This window comes from Acomys minous (assembly GCF_964271855.1).
Source record: "Acomys minous genome assembly, chromosome: 7".
In the NCBI taxonomy this organism is placed as follows: domain Eukaryota; kingdom Metazoa; phylum Chordata; class Mammalia; order Rodentia; family Muridae; genus Acomys; species Acomys minous.
Window position 1 is genome coordinate 50,080,973 of NC_140488.1, and position 23,096 is coordinate 50,104,068.

Here is a 23,096-nt window from a genome sequence, read left to right on the forward strand (position 1 = left end):
AACCCTTAAAGGCCAGACAGGAAACATGGCTGCTTCCAAATATCTGCTGGTGGAGGAGGCTGGTGGAGAGTGGGAGTGCCGCTATCAGAAAGTCCTGGCATTCCCTTCCAATGATGGAGAGGAATATAAAGGTCTTCTGATTATGGTGAGTGGGGTGGGGTGGCTATAGGAACAGGAAAGAGTGGTCTGAGGTGACCATCTGAAGGTAGCAAACCTCAGAAAGGGAGCTTTGTAGCTCTCGGTGGGAAAGAAACACTGCGGCAGCAGTACAGCACAAACAAGCCATTTTCCCCAAATACTGTTGGAAGACACAAAATGTATGCTTGTGTCACTGAGACCCTTAGAAGAAGGATTTCTAAGGGGCCTCTTAATCCAAAAACTAAAATAGCTCATGTGTCTTAAAAGGCGGTGTTCACTGAGGAAAGGTCTGGGCTACAGAGGGAACAGGAGACCACTGGAAGCAACTGGTCTTGGCCTGCAACAGGCTGAATATTCCCAGGATGAGAGCTGGCTTATGGGAAGGGATTGTGTAGAGACTGTAGCAGCCTCGTGGTAATAGTGGGTAAGAGACAGAGCCAGCGGAAAGCAGCCTCCACCTCAGCCAAGACAGTGTGGCCAACGCCTGAGGTCTCGGGAAGGTTTTTCCCTCTTACCATTGCCTACCATGTGCATGGCTCCCTTTTTCTTTTTTCTTGGCTTTGTTATTTCTCCTCTCATTTCCTTTCCCCTCCCTCCCCTTGCTCTGTCTTTCCTGGTCAGCATCCTCAGATCCAGAATCAGCACTTAATAGCCTTTGAATTGGTCAAATTTGTCTTGCCACTTTCTCCTCAGGCTCTTTTTTTCTTACCCTCTCCCCACCTGCTCTTTACTTTGCTCTGGAAGGTTATTGCCAGGACTTCATGTTTTGTTCCACTCGAGCCCTGCCATTGCCCTATACGGTTGGCCTAAGGGCAAATAGTGTGAAATTTAGACTTTTTGCTCAGGTCCAGCTGCTCTTCTGGAAGGAGCCACCAGGCCTCCAAATGGAATTGTATCTGGCTCTCGAGGCTGGAAGGGTGATCCCATGCCATGCATTTCCAGAGGCGGAGCAGCAGCCGTCCTGAGGCTGAGGGTAGGGTGGGGGATGTGGGGACAGGGAATGCGGCATGGGGGTGGGGGACACCCCCGCGCAGCTCAGAGGTTGTCTTTTTCGCTGTTGGCTATACGTTTAGTTCTGCTCCTTCCCTCATTTTGTGTGCCACACTTCTGAAGCAAGTGTACTATATTGTCTTTCTCCATTATTTGAAATAAACCACAAAATGCAAATTCGCATAGAAACCTAAGTAAAGTATTACATCTACACAGTATCCTTTAAGGCTTGCCTTATCCATTCTGTTCTAGTTTGTTTGTTTGTTTATTTATTTATTTATTTATTTATTTATCTTTTTATTTAGAAATAAGGTCTTGCCTACCTAGCCAAAGGCTATATAGCCCAGACTTTTCTCATACTTGTGATCCCTCTACCTTACTCACCTGCATGCTGGGATTACATGGGGACATTGCCACACTGGGCCTGCCTTCTTTTTTATTCAGGCCTTTTAATCTATTTGATTGTGGAAAAAAAAAAAACCAAACCAACAAAACCAACAACAACAACAACAACAAAACAGATTCCTGTTACTTATGTGAGTGTTGATACTCTGTTTAGAGTCTTTGCAAAGGACTTTTGGGGGAGAACTAGTGTAACAGTCCATTTACTTGTAGGGTTTTGGTGCAATTTAAATAGTCACTATGATTTGTTGTTTCCATCTGAATAAATTCCCTATGGAGTTTCTTCTCAGCGATCTGGAGCCATGGCAGGAAGTCACTTAGATGTAAGGGGGGAAGGCATGCCTTCTGAAACCCAAAGTCATCTGTATTGGTGTCTCTACTTTCCCCTCAGCAATGCTGAGGCCTCACTGCTAACCCCTGAACATAAGGGATGGCTAGAATTTGGAGCGTAATAGAGCAAGCACAAGCAACAGTTAAAGAAGAGCTGCATGTGGTGGCACATACTTGTAATCCCAGCATCAGGAGGCTGAGGCAGGACAGTCGCCCAGAGTTTCAGACCAACTTGAACTACGGAGCAAGACCTTGTTTCAAGAAGGAGGAGGAGTGGGTGGAGAGGGGTGAAGGAGGAGGGGGAGGAGGAAGTAGTTGTTGTTATCGAGGAGACTTAGACTTTTTGTACTCCAAACCTGCTTGGTTACGCATGAAGCCATCGGGGAGGGGGAGGGGAACACGCGTCTGAGGAGCCTGCAACATTGGGCCACGTGTAACTTTCAGTTTGTTATGGAGGTTCATATGCAGTAACTGACCATGATCTGAGAACGTTATAAACCCGGAATGTTTAATAATAACAGGCATTTCTCGCCACTCCCTACTCTTTGAAAGCCCTCTTCAAATAAGCCACAACATGCCCAAACTTTGGGTTATACCGGTTATTTGAACCTCAGCTTTTCTCACTACCAACCCTCACCAAAATAAAAATAAAGCCTCACACTTCTAAAGAAATTTTAGAGCGTTATGAGGAATTGACCTTTAGACAAGTGGGGTTAAAATAAAGTGCCTTTATGAAAAAGTGTAGAATAAAACCAGAGGGGAAAAATGACTCTAAGTGAAGTGAAAATGAAGATGTAGAGGAGCAGAAACTAGTACACTATTTCTGGAGAGTATTTTAGCAATATGTATCGAAACGCAAAATGCCCACACAATTCTTCACATTTCTTTATGCATTGTGGGTGGTATGTGTGTGTCTGTTTGTATCTGTGTGTATGTCTATGTGTGCATGGTACATGGAGTATGTGTGTGTGTGTGTGTGTATGTGTCTGTCTGTCTGTCTCTGTGTGTGTATGTCTGTATGTGTGCATGATGTCCATGAATAAGTATCTGAGTTTGTATGTCAGTGTGTATATGGTGTGTGTGTCTGTATTTGAGGTATGTATGTGAAACCTCCCTCCCTCTCTCTCTCTCTCTCTCTCTCTCTCTCTCTCTCTCTCTCTCTCTCTCTCTCTCTCGTGTTTGTGTGTGAGTTTGTGTCTGTGTGTTATCTCTCTGTTTGTTTGTGTAGTGTGTATATATGCACAATTTTGTGCTGACACCTCAGATTCCCTTGTACTAGAGTTATAGGCTGCTGCAAGTGTCTTGAGATGGATGCTGGGAACTAAACTTGGATCCTCTGGAATAGCAGCAAGCACCCTTCTTAACTGCTGAGCCATCGCTCCAATTCCTCCTCCTCTTCCTCCTCACCGTGACTGTTGTTGTGGATGCTCTTGCTATTTAGATTTTGAGACAGGGTTTCAGTGAGTAGTTTAAGGCTGGCCTTAAACTCACTATGTGATCCTCCTTTCTCAGCCTTCTGAGTACATATATCACATGCCTTGGCTAGGAATAATGATAAACAAGACTCTTAGAACGTCTTTTTTGGCAAAAGGTATGTTGCAGGGATGGATGAATGGATATAGGAATTTTAAACACAAGCAAACTACACATGATATGGACAATATGATTCAAAGTATAATAAGAAAAGTGTACCGAAAAAATAAAAAAGATGCCAAAATACTAATAATCTATATATAAGGTCTCTAATTGATTTGAGGGGGTTCTTTTTTCTCTCTTTTTTGGGGGGGATGGGTTTTGGGGGAGGTATGAGACAGGATTTCTCTGTGTAGCCCTGCCTGTCCTGGACTCACTTTGTAGACCAGGCTGGCCTAGAGGTCCACAAATATCTGCCTGCCTCTGCCTCCTGAGAGCTGGAATTAAGGCCACCCTGCCTGGCTTTTTGTTTGTTTGTTTGCTTGCTTGTTTTGCTTTTGAGACAGGGTTTCTCTGTGTAGCTTTGGCTGTCCTGGACCCACTTTGTAGACCAAGCTGTCTTTGAAGTCACAGAGATCCGCCTGCCTCTGCCTCCCCGAATGCTGGGATTACAGGCACGCACCATCACACTCAGCTGATTTTTTAAAAAACATATCTCTAAATGTGTGAAACATTTTCTACAATGGATTTGTGTTATTTTGACATGACAGGGAAAAATAAATGTTTAACCAAAGGGAAACAAAAACTCAATTGAAAACTAAGCCAGATATGCGTACATGCATTCCAGCACTTGGGAGGTAGAGTCAGGGGGAATCCTGTGAGTTTTAAGGATAGCCCGCACTACACAGTGAGACCCTGTCTGAGAGAGAGAGAGAGAGAGAGAGAGAGAGAGAGAGAGAGAGAGAGAAGGAAGAAGAAGAAAAGAGAAAAGAGAAGAGAAGAGAAGAGAAGAGAAGAGAAGAGAAGAGAAGAAAAAGACAGGCAGTGGTGGCACCGGCCTTTGATCCCAGTACTTGGGAGGCAGAGGCAGGCAGATCTCTGTGAGTTCGAGGCTAGAGGTTAGCCTGGGCTACAAAGTGAGTTCCAGGACAGCCAAGGCTACACACAGAGAAACCTTGTCTTGAAAAAACTGAGAGAGAGAGGGGCGGGGGAGGGGGGGGAAGGCCACTGGGTGTGATATCGCCACATAAACTGGGTATGGTGATGCAGGCCTATAATCCCACATTCAGGGGATGGAGGCAGGAGAAGATCAGAAGGCTGATGTCATCCTTGACTACATAGAAAGTTTGACAACAACCTGGGTTACATGGAATCTTGGGAGTAGGGGGAGAAAATCAACCTAAATCAATCTGGGAAACAATGGCATGCTATGGAAACCGCAGGAACTATACAGCAGGAACTATAGGTGGATAAAGATGGACAGGTCATACAGTCTACATATTTTAGTTTCATAATGTTTGTTGTGAAGAATAGATGAAATAACACATGTAAGATGTTATTTAGAAAATGGGCTGTGTGTCTCAGTGGTAGAGCTCTAGCCTAGCATGTACAAGGTCCTGAGTTCCCTTCCCAGCACCACAAGTATAAATAATAAAACTATAAAGTGCCTGACAAGTAGATGACAGTGGAACAGAAGTTCTCTTCCATATCCCTACAGAAAGAATCAAAATGTCCAGATACTTGGTGGCCAATTACTGAGAACTTTAAAGGTGAAATAAGGAGAAAACAATATTTCTTTGATATTCTGGTTAAGGGGTTTTTTTTTTTTTTTTTTTTTGGAGTACTATTGACTCACATCTGTCTCATTAACTCTATGCAATCATAGGCAAGCTGTGTATTGATTACTGAATATTGCTCAAGTGTTCTCTCTAGTAGTGTTTTATCTTCTCACAGGCAAAGATAATTGCCAGTAATGCTTTCATTTATTGACTCTTCAAGTGCTATTTGTATTAATTCCTCAGCATAGTGCAATGTGTATGATGGCCGAACTCTTGCTAATAGGCTTCCTGTTTGTGAATTCTACTGCTGCATATAGAGCTGAGAGGCTGCAAAAAGTGCCTTTGTGTATTCCTTGAATTTGGATTTTAGTAATGTTATAACACTGAAGCTATATGTCACTCAAACAACTCAGATTTCCTATTATTTCTCTCCCTCCTCTTTCCCACCATCCCTATGAACTTCTCTCAGTATGTGTGACATTTCTGTTACTTTCATTTCCACCCTGTCTCCCGCCCCTTGATTAACCTGGGCAAAGTCAGCACTCGGATTGCCTCCATCAGCCAATGAAATTGTTAGAGACAAAATTAGAGCTTCCCCCCAATCAATAGCTAAAAGGCTCTACATGCTAACACATAGCCATCCGCTGCACTGTATCTGCCTTCCAGAAGACACAGAGATAGATGTTTCTTCTTTTATGGTAATGGCTACTTGACCAGAGGCACCTAAAAATGAACCACCATATTTTTAGGTCATGTGAGTCTGAATTGCATTCTAGGGAACAGGAGAGAAACAGTCAAAGGGATAACGAACCATGGAAATTCCAGTAGCCGTGCAGCTCAATGGTCTAGGGGTAGAGGCCATTTCACTCCTTACTCAGAGGGGTGCCAGTTAATTAATTCCTCGAAGTTAGACCAGCACTAAACCTTACATTAACATAAGCATTTGAGAGAGACAGAAGGCTTCCTCTTGTATACACTGGATTTGTTCAAGGAAGGAAGGAAGGAAGGAAGGAAGGAAGGAAGGAAGGAAGGATGGATGGATAGATGAGGCGAGAGCAGCACTTCTTATAGGACATACGAACAGAGGGCAGGACTGAAATCAATGCTGGGTCTAAGCAGGGCGTGTGTCCATGAAGATCTCACAGCATAACTGAAGGCAAAGGGCCTCATGAGTGCTTTACTCGCTAACACACACACACACACACACACACACACACACACACACACACACACACACACACTAATGGGCATGGTTTGCTGGGATGCTTCTCATCCTCTTTATTGCTTATGCTCCGCAATTCCCTTGAGGTTTTCTTTTGCCTTCTGTAATTTAGGTCTTTGTCTCTGAAGAGGTACCCGATTGTAATTCACCACGAAGCAAAGGTGATATTATTACAAAGGTCTGCCTGACTTAGCAGTTAATAAGCCTAGCATATGGTCACTCCATTGCCACTGTTTGTGAGTAAATGGAGAACTGTGCTCTGAAGAGGAACTTGGGAGTTTGAGCTGAAACTGACCCTAGGACGGATTGCTTGTAATCTCATCAGCTTGTCACTCTGGTGAGAGTCCATCTTACGCAGAGGGCGGGAAAGGAGGTTTACGTAGCCAGGTGCAGGGAAAGGTTTGCACCTTCTGCATCGTGTTTCTCTAATGATCACTAACAAAGCATTGCCCCAATCCACTGCCAGGAGACAGCAGCAGCAGCGGCTGTGCAGCCGACAGAAGGCAATGCTCATTCTGACAGGCTTTGACTCCATTTTTGCCTTCTCAGCATGATGAAAGAAGTGTCTATACCACAGGAAAGAGCAAAAGAATTGTGGATAGCACCAGGCTTTGATAAAACAAACAAACAAAAAAAGCGAACCAACACTAAAGCTTCCCTTGATCTTCCTGCTGAAAAAAAATCAGCTTTTCAGAGAAAAAAGTAAAGTGCTGACTTTACTTATATGGCTTCCATAGTACCACCAATAGCAAAAGGAATTTCATGAAAATAAAATTCCACACTCCTTGTAGGAAAAAAAAGCCCCTGATTCTAAACAAAACTCCAAGGAGATTTGACAATTTTTGTTACTCTGTGGTCCATTTTTATGACTATCATCTTTTCATTTATATTTGTTTTTTCTCTTTTGAGACAGAGTTTCTTTGTGTAGCCTTGGGTGTCCTGGACTCGCTTTGTAGACCAGGATGGCCTCGAACTCACAGTGATCTGCCTACCTCTGCTTCCCGAGTGCTGGGATTAAAGGGCTGCACCACGACACCTGGCTTCATTTATATTTCTAATGAAAGTTTAGTATTGGTAAAATTGCACATAAACTTTACATGGATTGAGTAAAGTGTGTGTGTGTTTGTGTGTGTGTGTGTGTGTGTGTGTGTGTGTGTGTGTGTGTGTATGCGTGGGTGTCTGTCTCTGTCTGAAGAAGCCATTGGTGAGCTGGGCCTGGTGCTCCAGGCCTATAATCTAGATATCATTGTAGATGCTGAGGTAGCCGAATTGGCATGATTTCCAGGCCTGCCTCAGCTACCAAATGAGTTGAAGGTCAGCATGAGCTACACAGGGAGTTCAATCCTCAGCATCACAGAAAAGCCTTTGATGGCTTTGTGGAATTTTCTGGAGTATTCTAAGCATATTGTTCTTCCTAAATGAGCACAGCTGGCATCCTTAATGGCAACATAGTGACATCACTTTAAAAAATAGATTTGATTTTATTGTATGGTTAGGAGTTTTGCCTGTATTAACATATATGGACCACTTGCATGCCTGGTGCCCAAGGGATTCAGAAGATGGCACCAAATCTCCTGGAACTGGAGTTGCAAATGGCTGTGAGCCATCGTATGGGTGCTGGAACCCTGCTTGTCTGCAAGAGCAACAAGTGCTCTTAACCACGGCTCTATATTTCTATCACTTCTATCTAGAGTCATCTAAAAGAAACCATCTAAGGATAGGAGAGGAAGGGCCAAAGTGCTAAACTACTGCTGTAAACATGTTCTCAACTGGAAAACAAAGCTTCTCTCCTTTGTAACCTAGTTAGCAGGGCATGAGCTAAATCAGTTGGGTGGCAGTTATTGTGTCTTTGTAGTAAGTACAGGTGAAACCTCGTTGTCTTTTTGGCTATAGACCTGAGTGGGTCAACCTTTTTGTTTGTTTGTTTGTTTGTTTGCTTTTGTTTTTGGCTTTTGGGTTTTTTGAGACAGGGTTTCTCTGTGTAGCCTTGCCCGTCCTGGACTCTATCTGTAGACGGGGCTAGCCTTGAACTCACAGAGATCCGCCTGCCTCTTCTTCCCTGAGTGCTGGGAAGTGGGTCAACTTTTGAACAATTGCATTCCTTGCTTAAAATATTGGGAACTGAAAGTTCAGTATCTGCCTTAGTGAGTTCTCCTACTTAAATAGTCCCTTCTGAAAATGTCAGGGTCAACAGCTTCGCAGAAAACTTTGTCATGTGTCATAAAGAGGCAAATAGTGTAAAGTGATCTCTAGACATTACAGCACACCCAGGTGCATGCTGTTGGACATCGAAAGTATTCCATTCTTTTACCAAAGAAGCCAGGTTTTGTCAACTTGCCATCTAGAATCAACTCCCTCCTTGAATAGTGTACATTCACTGGACCTGAAAGCTGACCAAGTTGGGGATGGCAGAAGAAGGAGGTCAGGCAGAAATAAGGCTCCTTGCTGGTGTGGCATGTGGCGTTTAATTTAAAACAGGTAGCAGGGCTGAGGGGGAAGCAGATAGGCTAAAGATGACTGTGCTAGAATCCTAAGCCTCTTCATTATCCACAGCACACAAGCAAGTTTCGGAGAGGGGGAGCTATGGCTGCAGTGATACTGGAGAGCATCTTCCTGAAGCGCTCCCAACAGAAGAAGAAAACGTCGCCATTAAACTTTAAGAAGCGCCTATTTCTCTTGACTGTGCACAAACTTTCCTACTATGAGTATGACTTTGAACGTGGGGTAAGTTTCTCAAATGTGAAGTCTGAATTTCACCATTTCAAAGGCTTAGTCTTGGATCTTCTGTGAGATGTGAGATAGGTCTCCCATAGTAGAAAGGGGCTGAGGGATAGAAATTAAATAGACCTAAGTACATCAAACTGGAAAAATATCACTTAGCCTAGAAGTAGGCACAGTCATGCCAGGGGGAAAAATTCAAGGGTGTTAAGTTGTTCAGAGGCAGGGCACACACCTTTAATCCCAGCACTGTGGGAGGCAGAGGCAGGTGGATCTCTCTAAGTTCAAGGCCAGCCTGGTCCACAAAGAGAGTCCAGGACAGCCAGGTCTACACAGAGAAACCCTGTCTTAAACAAACCAAACCAACCAACCAACCAAACAAACAGAACCCAAGAAGCTGTTCAGGATGTCATGGAATCTTGTTGTTGGTAAGAACTCATTATATACCTGTGAGAATAAAATTCAAGAATTCAACATTGCTCCTTTATGTCTTGCAACAAAAATGCATATAATCATTTATCTTTCCATGTTATCTGCCTTCGATTTGGCATTTAAAGGATAGATGAATGTTGGGTTCTTTCTTATTTTAAAAGTAACAAGTTCTGGCTGGGAGTGCTAGCACACGTCTTTAATCCCAGCAGTTAGGAGGCAGAGGCAGGTGGGTCACTGTGATTTCAAGGCCAGCTTGGTCTACACAGAGAACCCCTGTCTCAAAAAAACCAAAAACCAAAATGTAACAGTTTCTGCCAGGCATAGTGGCATATACTTTTAATCTCAGCACTCCGGTATACACAGTGAGTTCCAGGCCAGCCAGGGCTACACGGTTAAATTCCATCTCAAAAAACAAACGAAAACCAAGTTCTGTTAAGGTTGCATGTGCCATTCCACCATGGAGAATGATTAGATAACAGTATGCAAATGTCTGGTTGCTTCATCACTCTTAATCTTTCTCGATTTTCTTCCTCATTCTTTCTTTCAGAGAAGAGGCAGTAAGAAAGGTTCAATAGATGTTGAGAAGATCACCTGTGTTGAAACAGTAGTTCCTGAAAAAAATCCTCCACCAGAAAGACAGATTCCGGTAAGATGAGGCCAGTGCCAAAGAGGGGGAAGCTACAAATTGGAACGTTCAAATACCCCAAGTAGAATGGTGGTGTTGTAGTGCATTGTAGAACGCAGTTTTGTTTCCACTGAGATTGCCAAATGTGTAAGGGTTCTTGCTGCTAAGCCTGATGACTTGAGTTCTATCCCTGAACCTCACATAGTGGAATTAGAGAGCCAGCTCCTGAAAATTGTTTCTCATCTCCACATAAGATCAGTGTCACACATGTGGACACACACAGATACACAAACACACACACACAGGTATGCATATACATGCACATATGCACGCACGCACACACACACACATCGGAAAGAAAGCAAGACTGCAAGAGGGAAAGAAAAAGAATTGTTTTCATTCAGGCTGGGAGATGGAAAAGTGCTTGCCAAGGCAAGTCGGAGGACTTAAAAATCCCCGAACTCACCTAAGGCCAGGCCCAATAGTGCCTGTGCATCTGCAGTCTCAGCAGTCCTATGGTAAGATGGGTGATGGAGACAGGAGAATTCCTGGAAGTTCAAGGCCCAGCTAATCTGGCATATGCAACAGCTGAAGATGTGACCACCAGTCAAAGAAAGGCGGAAGGGGAGACTGACACCCAAGGCCATCCTCTGACCTCCACAGGCATGCTCCTGCAAATACATACATAGAGAAGAAGAGGTTAAAAAAATTGCCCAAACCAATTTGTTTTCCTTTTTTGAATATTTTATTTTTAAATATGTGTATGTGTGTTTATGTGTGTGCATGTGTGTGTGTGTGTGTGTGTGTGCGCGCACATGTGTGCATTTGTGTGTATACCCAGAGAGGCCAGATGTATCTGATTTTGCAGTTAGAATTTCAGGCAGTTTTGAGGTGATGTGGCTTCTTGGGACCAAACTTGGGTTCTCTGGGAGAGCAGTTATATGCTCCTAACCACTGAGCCATCCTTCTAGCCTGAAAAGTCTTCAATCTTCAGCATATTTCCTTCTTAGGAAGATACATACTTAACCCGGAACACTTCATAACACTCACCTTAAAATAATGTGATACTGACTGCTCACAATGGGCAGGGATGTTCCCTCCTTTTCTTCCCTCAGCTGCCAGGGTCAGAGTTTATGACTTGAGTAAGTAAGCTTACATGTCAAGGTTGAGACATGAGAGATTTTTAAAAGAGGTGTGTGTGTGTGTGTGTGTGTGTGTGTGTGTGTGTGTGTGTGTGTGTGTGTGTGTGAGAGAGAGAGAGAGAGAGAGAGAGAGAGAGAGAGAGAGAGAGAGAGAGAGAGAGTCTCATTTTGTAAGGTAGGATGGTCCGGAACTCACCATGTAGCTCACTCCTCAGTCCTCCAAGAGCTGATGTTACAGGCATGAAATTAGAAACTACTTCTTCTTCTTCTTCTTCTTCTTCTTCTTCTTCTTCTTCTTCTTCTTCTTCTTCTTCTTCTTCTTCTTCTTCTTCTTTTTCTTCTTCTTCTTTGTCTTCCTCCTCCTCCTCCTCCCCCCCTCCTCCTCTTCTTTCTTCTTTCTTCTTTCTTCTTCTGGTTTTTAGAGACAGGGTTTCTCTGTGTAGTCTTGGCTGTACTGGAACTCACTTCGTAGACCAGGCTAGCTTTGAACTCATAGAAATCTGCCTGCCTCTGCCTCCTGAGTGCTGGGATTAAAGGCGTGTGCCACCATGCTCTGCTCTAGATTCTATTTTTAAAACACCACAATCATTATTATATGTGTATGGGTGTTTAATCTGTATGTGTGTTTGTGCACTACATTCTTGCTTGGTACCTGCAGAGGCCAGAAGAGACATCGGATTCCCTGGAGCTAGAGTAATAGATGGCTGTTAGCCATCATACGGGTGCTAGAAATTAAACCAGGGTCTTCTAGAACAGCAGCCAGTACTCTTAGCTGCCGAGCCTCCTCTCCAGCTCCCAGATTAGATTTTTAAATATCTCATTGTTTATTCTCCCCGACTTCCTGGCTTCTTTCCAGGGAATAGCACATACTGGTTATTGAGTTGATATTTTTTGTCATTTTATTTTTCCTGGTTACAAGAGTATGCATATATAGTATAGAAACTGTAAAGAAAGAAAGAAAGAAAGAAAGAAAGAAAGAAAGAAAGAAATTGGAAAAATAAAGGAGTTAGAAATCAAAGATAAAACTATGTATGACCCCATTATCCACTTTAAAATAGTAATTATCATAGTGGTATATATAGGTTTATATGTGGTTTTCTCCTCTAGGAATACATATACATGCTTTCATATATATTATACAATTAGAATACAACACTACTATGTACCTTGCTTTGTTTTCCTTAGATGAGAATTGGTATTTAAAATTTATTATTTTCCTGAGTGTGTATGGCATTAAGTGTATGCAAATGCAAGTGCACCTGTTTGTGTGCATGTGGAATCCAGGTGTCTTTTTTTTTGTCACTCTCCTCCTTCATTTCCCTGTAAAATTCTTATTATATTTATCTGTCTGCCTGCCTGTCTATTCATTTATTATTTATTTGAGACAGAGTCTTACCATGTAGCCCTGGCTGGGCAGGAATTCATTAGGTAAAATAGGCTGAACTCGAACTCAGATCTACCTGCTTCTGCTTCCTGAGTGCTAGGATTAAAGTCATGTACCAGCATGCACAACTACACTTGTTTGTTTGCTTGCTTGCTTGGTGCATGTAAGCAGGTGGGTGTGAATTTGCCACAGCATGACTATGGAAGCTAGAGGATAATTTGTGGAAATCAAATTGTTGACTTCCACTATGCAGTTCCTGGAGACTGAACTGGGGTCAGCAGGCTTGGCGACAAGTGCCTTTACTCTCTGAGCCATTTTTTTTTTTTGGCCCTTTTCACCTTATCTTTTGAAATAATTTTATTATTTTATGTGTATGGTATGTTTTGACTGTGTACCATGTGTGTGCAGTGCCTGAGGAGGCCAGAAGGGGGAGTCAGATCCCCTGAAACTAGAGTTATAAACATCTGTAAGCAGCCAAGTCAGTGGGAATCAAAGTCAGGCCCTCTGCAAAAGTGGCCAAACTGTTGAGCTGTTTCTTCAGGAACCATTCCCCCCCTTATTTCTTTTTAAGGCTTATCATTCTGTGAATGTTTGCATGCATGTATGTGCACCATATGCATGCCTGGTAACTGGTGCCAGTGAAGCCAGAGCACTGCATCAGATCTACTGTTGGAACCCTGGAAATGAAGTTACAGGCAGCTGTGAGTCTCCATCTAGGGACTTGGACTAAACCTGGGTCTTTTACAAGATTAGCAAGTGCTCTTTTTTTTTCCCCCTGGTTTTTCCAAGCTTGGTTTCTCTGTGTAGCCTTGGATGTCCTGGAACTTCCTTTGTAGAAGAGGCTGGCCTCTAACTCAGAGATCTGCCTGTCTCAGCCTCCCAAGTACTGAGATCACAGATGTGCACTATCACTACCCAGCTTAGCAAGCGCTCTTAACTACAGAGCCATCTTCAACCCCAAACATTTTTAAAGGTTTGAGTGCTTTGATGCATGTATATAAAAATACAGTGTGCGTGTATCTGATTCAAATGGAGGTTGGAAGATGGTGTCAGATTCACTGGACCTGAATTAAACTTAGTCCTATGCAAGAGCAACCAGATCTCTTAACTGCTGAGCCATCTCTCCAGCCCCAATAATGCTGTTATTATTTTTGTTTCTATTTCATTTCATTCTCTAGATGTAGAATTGAGACATCATATAGCCTTGCAAACTATGTAGTATGGTATTTCTCTCTATTCTTTATAACATGAGATATGTTAAATACTCTTTAACATTTCAGAGAAGAAAAATAGTATTTCATTGTTGACTTATTTTTACCTATAGGATTGAACAATAAAGCCAGGCAGTGGTGGCTCATGTCTTTAATCCCAGCACTCAAGAGGCAGAGGCAGGCAGATCGCTGTGAGTTTGAGGCCAGCCTGGTCTACAAAGTGAGTCCAGGACAGCCAAGGCTACATAGAGAGACCCTGTCTCGAAAAACAAAAACAAACAAACAAAAAAGATTGAACAATAATGTGTCTACTGTTCATCTTTTGGCCCACTTTTATGAAGAAATTTATTGTGTTTCTAACACTTTCAAAGACATCTTGATATAAGAATATCAGTCTTTTGTTAATATTAGTGTATTGAAAATATTCTTCTAGTTTTTATTCTTTAAGTTTGGTTTTGGTTTATTTCATTCTACCTGCACAGCAGTCTCTTTCCTCTGTCCCTCCCCACCCCACCCCTCTCTCTTGTTGTTCTCCTCCTCCTCCTCCTCTTTCTTCCTCTTCTTCTTTGAGAAATGTATTGAGAAATACAATGTATTTCTGGCTAGCCAGGCTGGCCTTGAACTTAGAAGCATCCCCTGCCCCCACCCCCGACCAGGTGATAAGATTTAATGCATATGCTCCCTCCCCAAGCAACTCTATTTCTTTGTTGTTGTTGCTTTCTTTTTCTCTTTGTATTTTTGACCATCTTCCTCTGGAGTATAGGTAGCCAGGTTGACTTGAACTCCCTCTGTAGCTCCCAAGCACTGAAATTACCAGTGTGTACCATCACTCCCACATCCTAATTTCTTTATAATATTTTTGCAGTGCTGGTAATTGAGCCCAGAACTTCATGCATATAGGGCAGGCACATTAGCACTGAGCTACAGCCCCATCCCATCATAGTTATAATTTCATCTTATGTGCTTAAAGCCATCTGAACTTTACATTGGGGTGTGACATGATATATAGCTACCTAATTCCTAGCGCCAATTATTGAGAAAGTATATTTTAGCTAACGATTCAAAATGTCTGTGGTTCTATTGGAGTGGAAGTAATCACTAAGAAATTATTTTGGGCCAGGCGTGGTGGCGCACACCTTTAATCCCAGAAGCAGAGGCAGATCTCTGTGAGTGTGAGGCCAGCCTGATCTACAAAGTGAGTCCAGGACAACCAAGGTTACACAGAGAAACCCTGTCTTGGAAAAAAAGAGAGAAAGACATTATTTTGGGGCCTGGAGAGATGGCTTAGTAGTTAAAAGCAATTGCTGTTTTGCAGATATTATAAGTACAGTTCCCAGCAGCCACAGTGGATGGCTCACAATCACCATAACACCAGCCCCAGGACATACCATACCCTTTTCTGACATCTATGGACATTTATAGCTACATATGAATAAATATAAAATAAATATTTTTTAAAAGGAATTGAATTTGCAAGAGCTTTCTGAAGCCATGGTAGAAGATTCCCAATACAGGCGCTAGAGAGATGGCTCAGAGGTTAAGAGCACTGAATGCTGTCCCAGAGGTCCAGAGGTTCCCAGCAACCACAACCATCTATAATGTGATCTGATGCCCTCTTCTGGCCTGCAGGTGTACATGCAGGCAGAGCACTTTATACATAATAATAAATAAATAAATCCTTTTTAAATATCCCAATATGTAGAGAAACCTGGAAAAGAGTAGCATTTATGTCTTAGTTACTATTCTATTACTGTGATAAAACACCATGGCCAAAACAGTGTATAATAGAAAATATTCAGGAGCTGAAGAAATTGCTCAGTGGTCAAGAGCACTGGCTGCTTTTCTAGAGGTCATGAGTTCAATTCCCAGCAACCACGTGGTGGCTCACAACCCTCTATAATGGGATTTGATGCCCTCTTCTGACATGCAAGTATACATGCAGATAAAGCACCCATAAATATATACAAACAAATCTTTTAAAAAGAAGAAAAAGAAAAGAAAATGTTTAATTTGGGGCTTATGGTTTCAGAATGTTAGAGTCTGTGATGGTGGAGCAAAGGCGTGTCCACAGGAACAGCTGAGAGCTTCCATCTTGATCCACAGTTTCAAAGCTAAGAAGCTGGAAATGAGTCTTTTGAAGTCCCAAAGCCTGGTCTGGAGAGATGACTCAGAGGTTTAGAGCACTGGCTGTTCTTCTTGAGGTCTTGAGTTCAACTCCCAGCAACCACATGGTGGCTCACGACCATCTATAATGTGATCTGATGCCCTCTTCTGGACTGCAGGTGTACATATGAGCAGAGTACTGTATACATAATAATAAATAAATATTAAAAGTAAAAAAAGAAATTCCAAAGCTTACTCCTAGTGCCACACCTCCTCCAACAAGACCAGACTTTCTAATCCTTACCCAAAAGTTCCACCAACCATGGACCAAGAATTCAACTACATGAGCCAATAGGGGCCATTCTCATTCAAACCACCACAACATCCATAGGTAGCCCTAAAGCATCCTTAGGTAACTCTAAAACATCCATAGGTAACCCTAAAATATCCATAGGTAAGCCGGAAACATCTATAGGTAATCCTAATTCCTTTTTTCTTACAGAGGAGGGGTGAGGAGTCCAGTGAAATGGAGCAGATCTCAATCATTGAAAGGTTCCCATATCCATTCCAGGTGAGTTATTTTATCTACCCCACCTCGGAAAAGCCTCCGTAATGAAGTCATTGAGAATGAAGTGAACGATACTAGGTCCCAGTGAGCGGAAACTAAAGTAGTCAAGGAAGACATGATAGGGAACCAGGTCTGTTTGGCCTACTGCACAGTATGGCAGTCACTGCTATGAGTTTCCAAGACAGGAAGAGGGTTAGAGAACATTTATTGAAAAAAAAAATAAGCAGGGCAATTTAAGGTATGGAGGGAGGCGGTTAAAGGTAACCAGTGGACAGCAAATGCAGAATCAATTGTCATGGTTCTTCATAGGACAGGTGTTTAGAAAATGGTATAATCTGAAGGTGGAGTTTTCAGCTCTACTAGACTAATTTTTGAGAATCTGCAATACAAGGAATGAGCTAATGGTTTCTCCTAATTCCCCATCTTTCTATCCTACCTCCTTCTAATTTTCTCTCTCTCAACCCACTCTCAGTCCCTCCTCTCTCCTAACCTTCCCATCCCTGTCTTAGCCCTCTTCCTTTCCCTCCTAACTCCATCCCTCCCTTTAGTCCTCCCCCTCTCTGTTCTAAGCTCCTCCTCCTCCTCCTCCTCCTCCTCCTTCTCTCCTTTATCCATTTTTTAAAAAAGTGTAAGGCACAAAGTGTAAGGCAGGTCACAAACTTACAACCCTCTTATCATGCATAAACTCCCAATTGCTGGGCTTATGGGCTTATTACCAACTGTTGCCACACCCAGTTAGAACTGGTGACACTGGTTGGTAAGAGACCTTGGATGTCCTTGAAATGTAACCCAGGCGAGAATTATTATAATTAACCCTATGCCAGAGGTCTTTATCGACAGCAAAGCAGGGGCTGGCTAATAAGTACCTCAGCTGTGTTCCTTGCAGGATTAATGTTTTTTGAAGCCACATAAAAGCAAACAAAGGGTAGGTTAGAGTCAATGAGATTAGGCCAGCTGTGTTTGTTGGCTAATAATGATGTAAGTTGGGATTCTGTCCTTCCATAGAGTCTTAGACACAGAAGTCTTATTCTTTGAATGCTAACATTTATGAGAATGGCTCTCAAGTCCTTACAGGATGTTTCTGAGCTTCAAATGAGATATATTTACTATTTTAAGCCCTTCATTTAGTAAATATGCATCAGAGGCCTCTTGGCCACCCAGCAAAGGCTTGTTTATTTGTTTACTTGCATTTAAAATTTTTACGTGCAATATATGAGCTTGACAAGCATATTTGCCTTTGTATTTATCCCATCTAATGTAGTTTCTTCCCATCTCTATGCCTCAAAAAGATTATAAATCAGCACCAGTCCTATTATGTTCTGTCTTGTTTATGATGGCTGAATTGAGAAAGACACTCTGCATGTTGACTGATGATTTCACTTCCTTCTGGTTATGCATGTCTATTTAATGGCGGTCATGTGGGTTGAAAAGACAGAAGAGGGAAGGGAAGGGGTAGTATTAGGAAGTTCAGTATGGAGAAGGCTTAATAGATGGCAAACTACATTTTGGTCTAATCTGAAACAGATGAGGAGCATCTTCTCCATAGATGCAACTTAAGCCATAGAAGAGACTATGATTTGGGCTTCCAAGTGGCTTGTTTGTATCCTGAGAACCGTGTGGGTTGCATGTGGTGAATGTAGCAGCCTCTGCAGCAGTGAAAGCCAGAAAAGGAAGTGGAAAGTCTCAGGGGAGGAGGCTTTCTGTCATGGATTTATGAGCACAGCAAGACCAACAAGCAAAAAGAAAAATGTAAAATGATTTCTTTCACGTTGCTGTTAGAAAACTCGTGAAGGAAGTGTGTTTGTGACATAGTTTTCATTGCCACTGTCTTTAAACGTGATGATCTTGTTTGGCTGCACGAGCAGATAATGAAGAAGAGCATTATATAATTAAAAATAGTTCATAATTGAAAAACTGCATTTGACATTAGAATTCATTGTGTGGTGTCTATTAACTAATTCCATGAGGGTTAGATACAAAACTTTTTTTTTTGAGACTTTGTTTCACTATGCACCCAAGGCTAGCCTAGAGTTCACTATTCTCCTGCCTCGGCCTCTTAAGGGATAGAATTACAGGTATGTGTCGCCATGCTTGCGTTCTGAACCAAATCTTTTGTGTTTTATCCATTCCTGTAATACCTTACACAATGAACATGGTGTTTAAAACACCAAGAGTATGTTTTAAGAGTATTCAAAAGCTAATACCTCTGAGGTCTTCCATCCCTGGACATGAACAGTTCAGGAATTCTTCAATGGATTTACCTAACCTCTAAACCGCACTGCTGACTAAAGACCATGTTTGGTTTTTTTTTTCTTCCTTTCTTTTGCACAACAGATATACAATACTGTACCTTAAGACTCACTCTTTTCTCTAATATATTTCTTCATTTTTTTCCTGAACCCTAACCTTGGAATGTGGTGTGTTCATCACTACAGGTTGTATATGATGAAGGACCTCTCTATGTTTTCTCCCCAACTGAAGAGCTGAGAAAACGTTGGATTCACCAGCTCAAAAATGGTGAGAATTACTTTGAAAGTGAACTAGATTTAAAATGGAAAGAAAGAAATCATAAGAAAGAGAGGAGAGGAAAGAGAGAGGAAAAGAGAAAAGGTGAAATGAGGTATAGAGAGAGAAAAAATGAATTTATGAAAGGCAAAGAGAGGGAGAAGAAAAAGAGTGAAAGAGCATTTTGCCTCAACTGATTAATAACCCATCATATAAATAAAAGAGAACATATTAGTGTGTGTGTGTGTGTGTGTGTGTGTGTGTGTGTGTGTGTGTACGTACGTGTACACGCCTGCGCTCGAGAGTGTCCTCATATCACAGCATGTGTGTGGCAATAATGGACAGCTTTCAGTAGTTGGTTGTTTCCTTCCATTGTGGGTTCAAAGAATGGAACTGTGTCATTAGGCTTGCATGGAAAGTTCCTTTACCCAGGAAGCCATCTCACCAGCCCTCTCCAATTCAGTTTTGTAATTGTGGACACCTTCGTTTGCTTGTTTATATATACATTTATATAACAACATGATGTAAATTCTGCACCATTTTCAAATGTAGTATAATGTTCAATGATTATACAATATTTAAAGTCCTGGGTATGAGATGCCTAACTGTAAAAATTAATTAGATGTGTGAGAGTGCTTGAAGTCAGGGGTCAAAAAGCTTAGTTACAACCCACTTTCTACCATTGACTTTTGCCAAGTAAGCCATGGGCTTGTTTACGGTCTAGGTTTTTCTCCCAAATGGCAATGATGATGATGATGCATACCATACCCACTTCCAGAGTTGCCTAAGAATCAAATAAATAAATAAGAACATATGTGAAAGTATGAGAAAAGCCATAAGGCACTAGATAAGACAGGGGTGGCCATCTTCTCAATGTAGGTAACTATCTCCCAAGGAGCTACTTCATAGTCGTTGCTTTGTGAAGACCTAAACTTGAACATTTCCTCTGTGTTTCACCACACAGCGATAAAGATAAGCTTCACTGTAAATGCTTGCAGCACAGGATGCATGCACATATTCTCGTGTGTGTATATATAGCTCCGTGTCAAGTGACTGAGAGATTAACTGGTTGAGTTGACATCAGGAAAGGCTGCCTAGAGAAACAGGAAGGAGGGCGGCCTGATAAGGGCACAGTTGGGTTATTGCATGACAGCTCTTTGTCTTCACAAACATTTAGATCCCAATACTCAGTGGTTGGCCTTGTTCACTCCCATCGAAATATAATTAGTACAAATTATAATCATCAACTCTTTCACAATGAAAGAGGAAAGGAAAAAAGGGACCATTTATTGATTGAATTCTTACTGAGTGCCAGACACTGAGCTAAGCACCTTTTGTGCATTATTGTGTTTTGTTCTCACAATAATCTAGGACTAATAGCTGGCACCTTACAGGTACTTTCTATGCACCAGGATCTGTGATGAGTGCTTTACATGTATTGGCTCGTTTAATCCTCACATTTTAGGATTTACAATTCTCCTATTTCCAGCTGAAAGAATTGAGGCTCAAAGAAGTGACATAATCACTCATGAGCATACAGCTAATCGATGGCAAAGCCTGGATACAGGCTTAAGACTCTATTCTCAAAATAAATATACTCTTTCCAAGCTGGAGAACTGTTCCTAAAGACTGACATAAGAACTACAGAGGGCATCTATCTATATTTGTACCTCTTTGGTTCCATTGACAGTGTTGCATTCAATGTCCTGTACACAGAAAACAATCGATAAAAACAGATGCACAAATTGAATTTTCTAGGAGAGTAAGTACATACCACCAACTCAGGCTCTGCATCAATGGCTGGAAGCAAGTTAGTTAGGAAACAGGAAACCATGGGCAGACTATCTGAGGAGAAGCAAGGGAGAAATGTATGAGTTAGCAATTCTTTTACACTTCAAGCACTAATTTCCAAACCAAGATCATTAACCAAAGTTCCAATAGGCTAAACAAAGCTAAGACAGCAGAAACAGCATCACTTTAGCTAGTTTCTTCATGGTTAGTAGACAGTGTAGCTAGGTACAGTTTTGCATTCTCTTCTCTGTTGCTGAAGACACCTCTGGTATACCTTGTCAAGCCTGTTTGCGCATACTACAGAAAACAAAGCAGGAACTTTCTATTCTAACAAGCAGTATTGTTGCTGAGCACTTTAGATGAAAAGTCTTAGTAATCTCAGGTTAGTCCTAGGTGCTTAAAAAAAAAAAAAAGAGCTACCTTGCTTGTTGTAGTGGTGCACACCTTTAATCCCAGCACTCAGGAGGCAGAGGCAGGAGGATCTCTGTGAATTCCAGGCTAGCCTAGAGAGTTATAGGCCAGCCATGGCTAGAAAGCAAGACCCTGACTCAATAAACAAACAAACAAACAAACAAACAGACAAACAAAGCCACCAAAAAATCTGTAGAAGGAATCGTCAGTTCTTATTGTAGTGATACTACCCCCTCTCAGGGGTTAAAAAGCATCAAGTGGAAGCCACCCACATGCAGAAGAGCAGACTTTATCTGAGTGTAGATTACGGCTGGGGGAGTATTAATCATAAAGAGGCACAGAGCAGCCTTCCAAAATACTAGGTCCAAGTGAGGTTAAGCAATGAGTGACGAAAGTGGCTTGCTATACCCCATAGGTCTGTGTAATTTATCCTAAGTAAATAACACCTTAATTTTTAAAGTAGGACCTAATACTATACAGCTGCTATATTTTCTGTTTCCTGTTCCTCCTCCTGCTTCTTCTCCACCTCCTTCTCCTTCCTCTCCTCCTTGTTCCCCTTCCTTTCCTCCTCCTCCTTACCCTCACCTTTCTTCTTTATGGATTTAGTTTGAGTGCATGTATGTGCAGGCATGTGTGCCATGGTACAAGTCTGGACGTCGGAGGGCAACTTGCCTTGAGGGATTCGGCTCTCTCTCTGCCATATGGATCCTGGGCATTGAGTCAGGTCATCGGATTTGGTGGCAGGCACCTTTACCTGCAGCCATATCACTAGTCCCCCCCTTCTATGTTTGTTTTATTTGTTTTGTGGCAATATCTCACATTGCAACCTAGGCTGGTATTGAACTTAGGGTCATCCTTCTGCTTCAATCTTACCAGTGCTCAGATTATAAGTGTGAGTCATCATAACACCTGCTTTGTAGCAATTTTCTCAATGACGCCTTCCATAAAATGGCTATATCCCTAGAATTTAGCCATGATCTCTTTCATTCCAGTTTCTTGAGCACGATAACGGATACTTCTACAGTAAAATATAACAATCCAGGTGGTGGTGGCACAGGCCTTTAAACTCAGCACTCAAGAGACAGAGTTAGATGAATTCCTGAGTTTGAGACCAACCTAGTCTATAGAGTGAGTTCCAGAACAGCCAGGGCTACACAAAGAAACCCTATCTGAAAACCAACCAAGCAAACAAACAGAACCCACAATACTTACGTCTCTCCTGTCCCTTCTCCTCCTTTTCCTCTTTAGTGCTAATGTGTAAAACCAGGGCTTTGTTTATGCTAAGCACATGCTCTGTTGCTGAACTATATACCTCAGCCTCATATTTGTTCCTGAGTCTATTTGGTCAAGCTCAATAAAGCCTATCCTAATTGACCTTCAATTTGACCTCACCAAAATGAATGGAACAATGGCACAGACAAAGCTTCAACAACGAATATGGGCAGTGAATCATGTGTGTCTGAAACAGAATTTCAGACAGTTTCCTTGTAACGTGAATGCCATAGACCAGGCTTTCAAGTACTCAGAGTGAGCACCAACCATTGTGCATCCCTGATGGGCCACCTGTGCATAGCTGAAGCAAGCAGTCTCCCCTAAGCTCTCCTGATGGAGCACCCTGCTTTTACAATTCTCTTCTAAGTAGCTGGAAATACGAGCTCTAGATATCCAAAATAGGGATGCCGTCTTCAGGAAATGTTGTTGTTGTGCTGTTTTGCTTTGTCTTGTTTTGAGTCAGGGTCCTTCTACATAGACCAGGCTGGCTTAAAACTCATTGTGCACCCTAAGCAAGTCTCAAACTCATGGTGAGCCCCCTACTTAGACTTCCAAGTGCTGAAATTGCAAGGCATACTGCAGCGTGCCTGGCCACAGATTAGGCAATCATTCTCCCATTGAGCTACCAACCCTCAAGAGACTTCCTTTGTTATTATTTTAT

General features: G+C 42.2%; 1 protein-coding gene across 1 annotated transcript in view; it reads left to right on the top strand.

The window, feature by feature from the left end:
* Positions 1-23,096, top strand: part of BTK (Bruton tyrosine kinase) — a 45,187-nt gene that overhangs the window by 188 nt on the left and 21,903 nt on the right. The window contains exons 2-5 of the mRNA XM_084788458.1: positions 8,827-8,997; positions 9,971-10,069; positions 16,391-16,459; positions 18,892-18,973. Of these exons, the coding sequence (XP_084644584.1) occupies positions 8,857-8,997; positions 9,971-10,069; positions 16,391-16,459; positions 18,892-18,973 (391 nt within the window). The 5' untranslated portion in view covers positions 8,827-8,856. The remainder of the gene's footprint in view (positions 1-8,826; positions 8,998-9,970; positions 10,070-16,390; positions 16,460-18,891; positions 18,974-23,096) is intronic.